General features: G+C 38.1%; 1 protein-coding gene across 1 annotated transcript; it reads right to left on the bottom strand.

Moving 5' to 3' along the window:
* Nucleotides 1–627: 627 nt before the first annotated feature.
* On the bottom strand, nucleotides 628–11,929 carry impg2a (interphotoreceptor matrix proteoglycan 2a). Its single transcript, XM_042731073.1, is given in 20 exon segments — nucleotides 628–1,383; nucleotides 1,567–1,651; nucleotides 1,742–1,821; nucleotides 1,959–2,055; nucleotides 2,057–2,158; nucleotides 3,081–3,269; nucleotides 3,444–3,654; nucleotides 3,783–4,002; nucleotides 4,581–4,689; nucleotides 4,691–5,612; nucleotides 5,901–6,006; nucleotides 6,299–6,357; nucleotides 6,439–6,629; nucleotides 6,924–6,944; nucleotides 7,275–7,333; nucleotides 7,457–7,621; nucleotides 7,814–7,944; nucleotides 8,350–9,037; nucleotides 10,515–10,718; nucleotides 10,817–11,929. Coding segments are annotated over 16 exon segments (2,598 nt in total). The 5' UTR covers nucleotides 7,838–7,944; nucleotides 8,350–9,037; nucleotides 10,515–10,718; nucleotides 10,817–11,929; the 3' UTR covers nucleotides 628–1,383; nucleotides 1,567–1,608.
* Between the last annotated feature and the right edge of the window lie 295 nt (nucleotides 11,930–12,224).

Here is a 12,224-nt window from a genome sequence, read left to right as displayed (position 1 = left end):
GGAAAAACACCCCTTTCTCTGTGGCTCAGGCACTTCGCCTGGTTCTGATTGTAGTCGTTTCTCATGCTCTCTCTACTTAAAACACTAGCAAACAAATAATGGATAATTGTGTCTTTCATATGTTACACATTACCACATTCGTTTCTCATAATATCAACAAAAGGAAGTATGTGACTCTGCAGATCTTTCCATTATCATTAAATGATCAATACAACCAAACTTGAAATTTTATCATAGATCAATCACACTCATGTCATTCCAAACCCACATGCACATATGGAGCCTGTCTCAGACTTACGGACCTCACTATGTTGTATAACACATATTAAAGCCATTTACATTTTTATGCTATAAACTGGAAAACACAATCACATATCACACTTTCAGCACAGGCTATAGTAGGTAATGCTCTGTAATCAGGGCTGTAATCTCTACTTTGACTAATTGTAGTGAGCTCTCTATTCTCTTAAATTAGCTCTGATACATGGAAGGCCATCAGCCCAAAACACATTGTATTGCTTTGACAACTCACACTGCAATAACACACACAGGTAAACATGCAATACAAACCATACATAACTGTCAACAATTCCTTAGTGCCTGTAATAAAACTTGTAAATAAAAGTCTCCTGTATAACAAAGTTTTATTTCTCACAAAAAAACTCAAAGGCATCATTTACACAAATTTGAAAATTCTGCCAAATCATTTCCTCACTTAATGACGTAGGTAAATGATGACAGTATTTTCAGTTTTTACTGTAAGTGAACTATACCCTTTAACTGATACAATTTTAAATACAGTAAATAATGTAAAAAATACATACAAATGACCATTATTGCAACAATCACTGATGGAAGGATTCCAAGATGGCCACCAAATGTGAGCTTACTTGTCTTAAAAATAAATCAAATTAGCAGTCTGATTTGTCTTAATACAGAAGAGCTTGAAATCTCTGACAAGCAGTGAAACCATAAAAGGTAATGTATTAAGAGGGTAATACAAGATTAATGGTCTGTGATTCAAGTAACTTTCAGGTTTAATGCATCAGGGATCTTTTTTTGAACACCAAAGATTGATTGTCTGAGAAACGGGCCACAGATAAAATTAGAAGGCACAAACAAAACATTTCAATCAATGACAAGGATATTGTCTGTGACCAAGATCCCGTTCTATGACAGAAAATTGTCTTTAACCAAAAAAAAAAAAAAAAAAAAAGAAAGAAAGAAAAAGGAACAAAAAATAGCCTTTTCTTTCTTGAATCTTATTTTAAGAAGTATCCATAGGTAGCCATTTTAATTTGCTTTGGCAAAGTCTCAAAGAGGCTGAAGAGAAATTGCTCTGGAATCACTAAGATGCCATTTCCCGAAAGATAACGCAAGTTTCTGGAAGAGGAACATATGACGCAAATCAATACAAACACTGTATTTAGAATAATAAAATAATTATAATAATAAAAGTCTGAAAATCACTAAAGATCCATTGATGTTTACACTAGATCCAACACTGGAGACACAAAACATACTGTTACATTGTAACATGCTGTTCTCATAACACTGTTTACTAACCTTCATTGTTTTGCACTCAGCAGGCTATTGGACACTGGACAGCTATTGACTATTGGAGGAACTTTCTCTTTGATTATCCATTGCTCTGATACAATAAAAATAAAATTACATGAAGGATGAAAATAAGCAAAGCTATAGGTTATTAATAAGACATTGAAAAGAAAAAAAAACTCACATTTGATGCTGCTTCAAAAAATCAGCAAACTGACGATCTCTTGCGTAGAGTTCAAGGATGCGGATGCGATCTTGAATATCCTATGGAATGGACAGGAAGAGAAATTCCCAGAAACATGTTTCACATACTTATATGTTCACACAAAATTTTATTTGCTCACCTAAAGTGGTGTATACAAAATAATTTGTTGCAAACATACGCATGTGCAAACCCATACCTCCTTAGTGAGTTCACTGTTTTCATAAATATGCCGTATCTCTTCGCTGCTGAACTCTGTGGATGCCTCTGCACTGGTGCTGCTGTGGACTGGAGGCGGGGTACCGCTGGTAGTAATGGCTGTAGCCTGTAGTTAAATCGCTCTCAAACATGGGGTTATACTTAGTGGCCATGTCTAGAAATGGTGGACTGTCTTCTCTCCTGCATACAAACATGGATACACACAAAAAAGGTTGCAACAGACATCCGCAAGGTTAAGAAGCCATGACTTAAAGAGTCAAGGGATCAAAGATCAGCCTTGTTGATGATTTAATGATAATCTCATAATGGAATTACTGGAGATGGAAGCTTCTTCCTAGGTGCTGCACACGCAGTAATTAAAGAGATCGTGGCCTAGTGGTTAGAGAGTTTGACTCCTAACCTTAAGGTTGTGGGTTCTAGTCTCGGGCCAGCAATACCACGACTGAGGTGCCCTTGAGCAACGAACCACCAATTGCTCCCCGGGCGCCGCAGCATAAATGGCTGCCCACTGCTCCGGGTGTGTGTTCACTGCTCTTGCACTTTGGATGGGTTAAATGCAGAGCACGAGTTCTGAGTATAGGTCACCATACTTGGCTGTATGTCACTTCACTTCAGATGCAAGTAATAAATGAGCTCCTAAGTGACAGTTCTTATATATTTGTTCAAACAATTATTTACATGCCAAAGCTACTTGGCAAAATATTTATATATAATGTAATAATACAATAGATTTGATCCTGTTTAGTGTGTAATGCAAAATTGAAACCTTAGTTTTATTTTTACATACTTTTTATTAAACAATTTGCATATTCTCATTCATCACTGTTACAATTGAATGGTTACGTTTTTCTTTGATTGTATTATAATGTTTTCATGCGTAAGGCTGCTTTACTTCACTCAAGGTCAAACTCTAATCAAGGGTTTGTGTCAGGTGATCGGCTCTAAAGGCTCGGACTTCTGAGGTAAATCTTTCATGAACTGGAGTTCCCTTACATTAGACAAAGTCTGTATTAGAAAGAATATTATAATGCACAGTAAAAGTATGCGAGTTGGGATGAAGCTGTGATTTACCAGATTGACTGTAATACAGTATGTGTCTTACCGTACTGGGTCCTCCGTCTCATCCTTGTCATATTGGTCTCTCAGAGTTCTTGCTAGGAAGAAAATTACTCCTGACGCCACCAGAAGGAACCCCGCAACAGATGCTATGGCAATGCCAACTACGAGTGGCTCAGAAACATATTCTTCACAATGTTCTCCTCTGTACCACCAGTTTTCCCCAACACGGCATCTACAGTGCAGACAAACATACAAACAAACAGCTACTTACGTTGAAATTAATGAATATGCCATTCTCTAGGTAGAACGCACTTCAATGTATAGGATTTGATCTGTAATTAATTTTCTTAAATGTGCAGATATGCATTCAAAATTTCTTGAATATCATATAATCAAATAAACAAACCTGCAGATGGCTCCTTGGCCTGGAATGACATCACATTTCCCATCATTCAAGCAGAAGTCATGTTGAAGGTCGCAGATGCTTTGGCAAGGTAGTCCGTCCATGCTGAAGTAACCAGCATTACACACACATTCAGCTTCACCTGACCATTGGTTCACTGTACATTCAGCAAACTCATTACATGCTTGAAACTTGCACGGGTCTGCCTGTTCCCCTAAAACAAATAAAGATATACCCACATAGATTAGCCACAGCATTAAGGTGGCATGTGATGAGGTACCTAAACACATAATATATAGGATGTAGGACCAAACTGACTAAAGTTTTCTGATGTTGTCTGACCTGATTCGACATCCAACGAATATTTGTCAATGGCGAGGTTCATGGTCTGGTAAGCCGTGTTGCAGAAATCCTCTAGAATGAGGTAAACAGCAGTACTGACTCCACGAGGAACAGGCTTCCAAAACTTCATACGGCTGTTCACCACAATACTTCCATTCCTGAAGTTCAAGATCTCCAGGTTTTCGAAGTGACTGAGGTTTGACTGCAGATATGGCACCAGCTAAGGGACATACAATAACAATAATGAGCTAATGAACTCAGAAACATAACAGAAGTCTTCAATTCCAGTCCTGGAGGGCCAGTGCCCTGCAGACGATATCAACAATCCCAATCTAACCCCCCAGTCTGTAATTTGCAATCAATTCTGATATTCCGATAAGATCAAACACCTTAATAAGGTTGTTTGTTTGTGTTTGCCACAATAGGACTCGACTCGAGTTGAAGTGGTTCCCGACCTTGATCCTAGAGTACCCCCAATATTTTTTAAGTCACTCTTATCTGACACACTCATTTCAGGTCTCAGAGTATCTACTAATGAGCTGATGCATAAAATTAGGTGAGTTTGATTAAGGAAACATTCAAAATGTGCAGAGCTGGGGGTACTCCCTGACCAGCATTGGGAACCACTGGCATATAATATAAAATATTGTAGGGGTTCTCAACTCTGGTGCTTGAGGTCCACTTTCCTGCAGCGTTTAGCTCCAGCCTTGATCAAACTGGAAAGTGGACCTCGAGGGCTGGAGCTGAAGGAAGAGGAAAAACAGTAGGAGCAAATGTACTTTAGAGGAGGTACACTACCAGTTCAAGGAACCGTTGCTCCAAGGCTTTGTACTCTGCAGAGCTCCTATTAAACAGATCCTCAGAGAATATCATGTTAGTTACGCGAAGACTGAAAAACACTATAAGACCGCCCAGGGTTAGTTGGCAAGGCTATGCTGGAAACTTCATCACCCTGGATGACACCAGAGATGCCACTACCCTCTTCCTCTTTGTAATGAATCACATTTAGAGATGTAGTCATGACTTTTGAATTTAAGGTATGCACCAACTCCACCTCCGCTGGGGTAACAGTGGTGATGAGGGAGAAGGGTGATTCTTTCTCAGTTGAAAAAGGAGTTGAGTAGACTGGGCTTGCTGGTTCAGTGGTGACCAATAGGATCTCATCCTCTGTTAGAACTTCCTCTGAAAACTGTATTGCTGAAGCATCCGTTATTACAAAATCATCTTGCTGTGTCATTGTGGTACTGTCAACAGATTCTTCCTGTTCTTCTTCAAACTCCTCTGATTCTTCCTTTATGATCACAGCAACTTCAGTTTTCTCATCCCCTCGCATTTCTGTTAAAACAGTTTCTCTCTCAATGTCTTCATCTGTCCTCTCTTCTTCTGCAGGCAGTATAATGTCTTCATCAGGTTTTAGGATAGATTCTGATTCTGCCACTTTGACTGGGGGCATTGTGGGCACTTCGCTACCAACCTGTAAATTTCCATCTTCTCCAGCTTTAACAGTAATCAGTTCAGGAGTTTCCTCAGGCAAGATCTGGTCCTCTTCAACAACTGTTGTAATTGTGGAGAATTCATAGTCCTCGATCTGTGGTGTGTCTACACCAATCAAAACCTCTTCCTCACCTTCTGTCTCTCCAACTGGCTCTTGAGCCCTAGTAAGTACAGTTACCTGATCGTCTTCTGCACCAGATCCAGAGGCGGGATTAAAATCATCAATTGTCAAGCCACTGTCTTGCTTGGCATCAATAATGGGACCTACAGCTTCACTATCCACAGCAAGAGTCTGGTTGGGAAGAAACTGTGACACCAAGTCCTTTTCTTGAAGGTCTGAAAGTAGGAATAAAGAAGCATCTTGAGTCTTGGGTCTTTCACCACCATGTTGATGTAAATGTTGGTGTCCAATCCTGGTACTGGAGGGCCACTGTCCTGCAGAATTTAGAAACATTCCAGTGTTTCCGAATGTTGGAACAAAACTCTGCAGGATGATAGCCTCCCAGGAGCAGGATTGTACAACACTGCCATAAATCATTGTACACATGAATGTTGGTCCTTATCCTCTGAGGAACTACAGCTGGCATGGTCTATAAGGTATGATGACATTCTGCTCTCCCATACCTTCTTCTTCTGGCATTGTAGAATCCAAAAGGTCACCAATAGTAAAGACCTCCTTCATCACCTCTCCAGGCAGCTCAGATGGTTTTTCTACTGCTAAAATATCATCCTAGACAATAATCAAAATAAAACAGTTGATTCCTAGACTTTTTTGAAGTTATTGGTAGTGCTTGCAAAGGTAGTCAACAATTTTATTGTTCCTGTTTTTCCATTCTTAGAGTAAGGGTTTTGTTTAAATTGTTAAAACATGAAACTTTGGTACAAAACTCACCCACATTTCTTGTTCTCTGTGTCAAGAATACTATCTGAAATTGTGCACCTTGTTGAATATATATGTAAATATCTAGTTGGTATACTGTAGTTGGTGACTTCACTACTACTGTGACAGAAATGTAATTCACCTTGTGGTCAGGGTCTAGAGATTCTTCTGCAGGATGGGTTTCCTCTGTAGAGGTTTCCACTGACAAGAGAACATCACACCATGACAGAATGCTGAGATGTACAGTAGAGGATTAATAGCTACAAGCAGATAGAGCAGTACCATGCAGAGCCTCAGTGATGTCAGGATGGATGTCAACAATGGTGTACTGAACAGTGGGCCCTTCTGAGTAACTAAAGGTGCCCTCTACCATGTTGGATTGAAGATTGATGAAGTCCAGTGTCTCCCTGCTGATCTCTTCACTGCTGGTCTGGAGGGACACAGCATATTCCACCAATACTGCCTTATCACCACTGCAGAGAGAAGACAACAACTGCACTTACAATGTTTGTCCATGGGTTTGTATTGGATAAAACTTTGCACAGAAAAAAATTAACAAGTGACAATCACAATAGTCTCACATGATCAGTTGTAATGTTAGAGTCAATTTTTTCTAGACACTGTATATTTTAAAGTGTTTATGTCAGAATAATTTCTTGCCCCACTGACTTCCATAGTAGTTGCATGACTATAAAAATTATTCTTGCTTGTTTATTGTAACTTAAAGAACTAACCTGCATTCATGCATGCAATCAAGTCTAATTTACCTTGAGGGATCCATCTGTGGCCTACAGAAAAAAGATAAAGTTAATATTTTTAGCACAATTACCACTGCAGCAGGTCATAGGCTAAAGCTGCATATTGTCTAATTATTCATTAACTATGGCATGTTCCAATCTGACAGCCGGGAAGTGTTTCAATTCTTGTATTTTATTATTTAAAATCTAAAACAATTCTTTCTATTAATAAACAAAACAAAAACATTTTTTGCTTGAACTGTATGCTTGACGTCATTTTTAAAATGCTACTTGGTTTCGTATGTTGTAATCAAATGCAGTGATATTCATTCAATATTTAAATGCAACTATAATAACAAAATTGAACATGCACTAACACACCTGATATTCAATACTGATACACTCTTGAATTCTGTCAGTTTCTTCAATGCAGCTGAAATCTGAATGAAATTACAAACAGGCAACACAAAACCAAAATGATACAGTAATTAAGGTTGGTACAGAACAACCATTATACATAAATTTTGTGTAAAAATTAAAGCAAGTATGTGAGTGTGTTGTACCTTCGTTGTGATCTTGTGAGTGAGTCTGCCATGCTCACTGCTGGTGGAGTTGAACAGCTCTTCACTCCATGGTTCTCCAGTCAATAACATAGCCAGCTCCACCCTCTGCTCAACCAGAGGACGTGAAGGCAAAGCAACTGCTTCCTGCTCAATCTCATTAGTGATCTACCACAGACAACACACACACACACACACACACACACACACACACACTTTTGTTTAGCAGGTGTTCAGTATTCATAATTCAGTTATATGTGTATTTTTGTATGTATCATGACTCATGAGTGCATCAGATTAGAAACAGACTTGACTTTTTTATCAGTATGAACAGTACGTTTCAGCCTGCCAAATACCTACCTCAGTATCCATTTCCGTTGTCATGACAGCAGATGGTGCTTCTGCAGTAACTTCCTTCACAGTCTCTGAGACAACCTCATGTGGAAGCGCCGTGGTCACCACCACAGTGGTCTCTGCTGCAAGCGCATCACCTACCAAGTTTTGAGGATAAATATTTCTCTCCTGTGTCACCTGTGCTACTTTTATGGTCCAGGGTCACACTTTTTATTACCTTATATGTCCAAAACTGTTATTTTTCACAATAAAAAAACAGCTTTTACAAATTAATGTTTTAATATTAAATAGTTTAATGATTAATAATGCAAAATTAAATCATATAATATTAATGGTTGTGAAAGTTTTGGCACAATGCCAAAAAAAAAAAAAAAAATCATAGTGAACACCTGCCAATTAAGCTCTTTCTGATTCTGAACATCTAAAATATGCAGACATGTTCTTCACAGTTTTCATGAGATTTGACCAAGAAGATTTTTTTTGTAAGGGTTTTATACATTTATTCATGAAACTGTTAGCAACAACAATCATAATAGACAGACCTGGTGGCACATTGTCTTGCTCTTGGGAAGACTCCTCAGGTCTGCATAAAAAAGTGAAAATGAAAAAGGGCAGTCATAAATGATACAAAAACCTTCAAATGTATGAGTTAACTATTCAGCTACACACACAAGTTCTCTAATGCATAGTACATTTAATGAAAAAAAAAACAGGTATAAAGGGTGTATACCTGCATACTGAGTATGTAGGTGTTTTACTGAGAAAAAAGAGGAAGACGAAAACAGACTCAGTAAGACTATTACAAAAAAAATAAACGGCTGAGGGGAAGGGGGTATTTGTAAAAGGTTGGGCGGGGGGGATAGGGGGGTGAAAACGGGTTTTTAAAATGTTATTGCACCTTTTCAGCCCCATCTGCGCAAATCTCTGTAATGGACCATAAAGATTCAAAAGACAGATGTCAGATATGCACATGCACCAGTCACCAGTGATATTCTATCCATACCAAAAGTATCAGCCAACATAATTAGTACCACGTTAATGATACAGGTCTTATGCTACATACTCTGTGGATAAGTGCTAAGTGTTCTTCTGATTGGCTAAAGGCAGCGCCAATCTCCTGTATAGAGAGTCTTTCTGTCTGGCACTGGCTCATCCAGCTCTTGTATTCCTCCTGACTGGGGAGGCGATCCAAAAAGATTTTGAAAGCCTCCCACACAATTTCCTGACATGCTGATGTAAAAACAACAACAACAACATTGTATTAGTGCAACAAAAGAAACAAAAAATGGAAGTTGAGGAGAAACCCCCCCACATGATTGTAAAGCACTTTGGGTGTACAACAATACACAATAAAGCACTATATAAATGCATCATTCGTTCATTTATTCATCTATCCAAAACACATCAGAACAGTAAGTAATACAATCAGACTGATTTTTTTCTTTTTTTTTTGCGTGAGTAACATTAACGTTCTTGTCTGAATAAATGAACATGTCTTTCATCTCAAAAGTTAAAGCTCAGCTACCAGCGTTACAGTTGAAACCAGACCAGAGCGAAGTCAGACAAGATCGCTCACACCCTTGATCTCAGTCATGGATATAAAGGCTTTGACCTTACTGGCCCCAATCCAACGTGTTAACTGGCTTTTAACCCCACCGTACTGCCTTCTTATTTGTTAAAGGAGAAATCACGCATGAACTATGAAAGATTGTCTTGAGGTACTTCAACACTAACCCGAGACCTCAGAGTGGATCCGACTGCCAAACGCTAATGAGATCTCATCGTTACATACTCAGCTGTTAGCTGTAAAGAACAGCTTGTACTAGTCTTTGTAGATTCTTGATGTTCAGGTTTTAACATAAATGTGGATTTGATTCGAATCTTGTTACTTGGGTCAAGATTTGGTCTGGGTTTTGGGGTATGGTCTATAATGTGGTCTTTTTACAATGTGGTAATGGTGATGATTATTTTAACCACAGGCCAGCACAAGAAGAGAATCTGCAAGAACTTAATGAGTCACCATAGTTTTTAATATATCTAGCAATATATATGGTACAACTGTCTGCCAGCTGTCATTGCTCTTACTTATTAATAAAATGCTAAAAATCCTCTTCACCCATCTCCTTGAGGCGCTAGTTATATCTTGGCCAGCTTACAGCAGTTAGCTTTGTCTCATTCCTTTTAGCTAGCAGAACACTTTTTCAGCCAGTACTTCATAAGCTAGAATCCAGATTCACTCCTTGGCTTTGAATACTTGGGTCATTCCTGTTATGCAGTATGCTGTATTTTTTGAGTTCTGTAACTGTTTAAAATTAACATGCTTTTGTTGTAATGTAAGAAAGAATGTCTATAAAAGGGTATATCAGACTCTCAGAAATATTATCTGGTTGAGCTCAGGCATTTAAACTTTATTAATTATAGCTTGAGACACAAATACCATGAGATAAAACAACAATTCCAGCACTAATGATGTCTCATGTTTGTGCTGTTGTTTTCCAACCAAAAATGATATAACTCCTTGTAGAATGATGACATTTAGGGTCTATCTTCTGTTAGTAAAAGGGCTATTACCAAAAAGACTAACAGGATGTAAAAATGAATTTAAATATTTTCAGTAGTGAAAATATTTCAAATTCACCCATAGTTCATGGATGAACTATTACTATTAATACTAAAAGTATAACTAGAATTAGTGATAGTGTCTCACCTCTAAGCTGGTAGTATTTCAGGTGGTTACTGACGGCTTGCTGCACTGTTTCTTGACTGCAGAGGCGTAATCCACTTGACAGAAAAACATTACGCTTATGTCTTGGCAAGAGTCCATGGTCTGCAGGCTTTTCCACAAACCATTGAAACAATCTTTTTGAGCCCTTATCTGGATTTTCAAACATTGTAATATGGTCAACTTCTCCTGAAAAAAGAAATATACGAACAAACTACTTTGTGATAACCATTAGCCATCACACTCCCACCTAATACATATATACATACATACACAAAGATACACACCTGCAGAAATATCCAGCTGGCTTATTGCAAAAATGCAGCCTAACCAACACAGGATACAGGTCCATATGAGCTTCCACATAGTGACTTGAAAATTAAGCTGTTGTGTGATAGTCGCCGCTTCACTTCGGACGATGTGACCAAACCTTCCCACACCTATGCATACCTGTTACACTGTATCCACTGATAGTTATGATAGTATATTGTAGTTATAAAGTGCTATCCAGATTGTCAAAGATGAGCGCAGGTGTATAACTGTGGCGATCCTCTGGCAGGTAGGCAGATGGAAGGGATTTTCCTTTTTTTTCCCCCTTCTAATCTTGTTTAGTAATCCTGTAGAGCAGCTAATCAAGAAGTAACTGAAAGAACTGGAGTTAACCAAGAGTGCAAACCAAATATACATGTGCTGGAAAAAGAGGAAACAAGGAAAATGGGATTTGCTAGATATCCATAAACCAAAATAATCTGAACCCAATATACAATTCTCAGTGGAGGCATACTAATGTGAATCTTACACAATCACTGCTCAACTGAACATTTGACCACCTGTAAGGTTAAGGACTGGTATTAATGGTGTGACCCTGTAAATAAACTGGAATAAAGATGCTTTAAGACTGAGTACAGGTAACACTACTACTTTGGACTGAAATAATGTCAAATAAACAAATGCAATATAGCAATTAAGTATAAGGTAATAAACTGGTAAATTACATGACCAAAAGTATGCAACAAAAGTTGCAATGAAATGGAAGTAGTGACAGATCAATTCTTCCATATTGTGACATACACCCAAATGAAATGGGTTACTAAAATAAAAAAAAAGCAGGACAGGGCAGATCTGAATGCAAGCTTTGCAGTTGAATATAAGAAAGGGGAAAAGTGTACTAAATGGCTGGACTGGCACACATCACCAGATAGAAGCCTGTCTTTTTAGATGGAGTTAAGACATTTTGATTACACTTTCTGAGGTCTAAAAAAAATAGTAGAACGTGAAACACATACATGGATGAATCATTCACATTAAGGTCTATAGCTGTCCAATAGCTTGTCATTGCATTGCTCTAAAACCGTCGTTAGGCAAAACTATTTTTACTGTATGCATAATGATGGCATGTTATTATTACCAATGTAAGCTAAAGATTTGCTACTTTGAAAGCATGTCTCAATGTTTAGCCAGATTCTCATCTGGGAACAATAGCTAACAACCGTAACCACTGAATTAGACCTTGAAATTTACATTTACATTTACATTTAATCATTTAGCAGACACTTTTATCCATTTTTTTTTTTTAATGAGAAAGGTTTTTTTTTTTTTTTTTTTTTTAGCAGTAGAAACAATCAGATCAACGAGAGAACAACAACGGTATACAAGTGCTATGACAAGTCTCAGTTAGACTAGTGCAGGACACGT

This window comes from Cyprinus carpio, chromosome B9 (assembly GCF_018340385.1).
Source record: "Cyprinus carpio isolate SPL01 chromosome B9, ASM1834038v1, whole genome shotgun sequence".
Classification (NCBI taxonomy): domain Eukaryota; kingdom Metazoa; phylum Chordata; class Actinopteri; order Cypriniformes; family Cyprinidae; genus Cyprinus; species Cyprinus carpio.
This window is presented reverse-complemented; position numbering and strand designations above follow the sequence as displayed.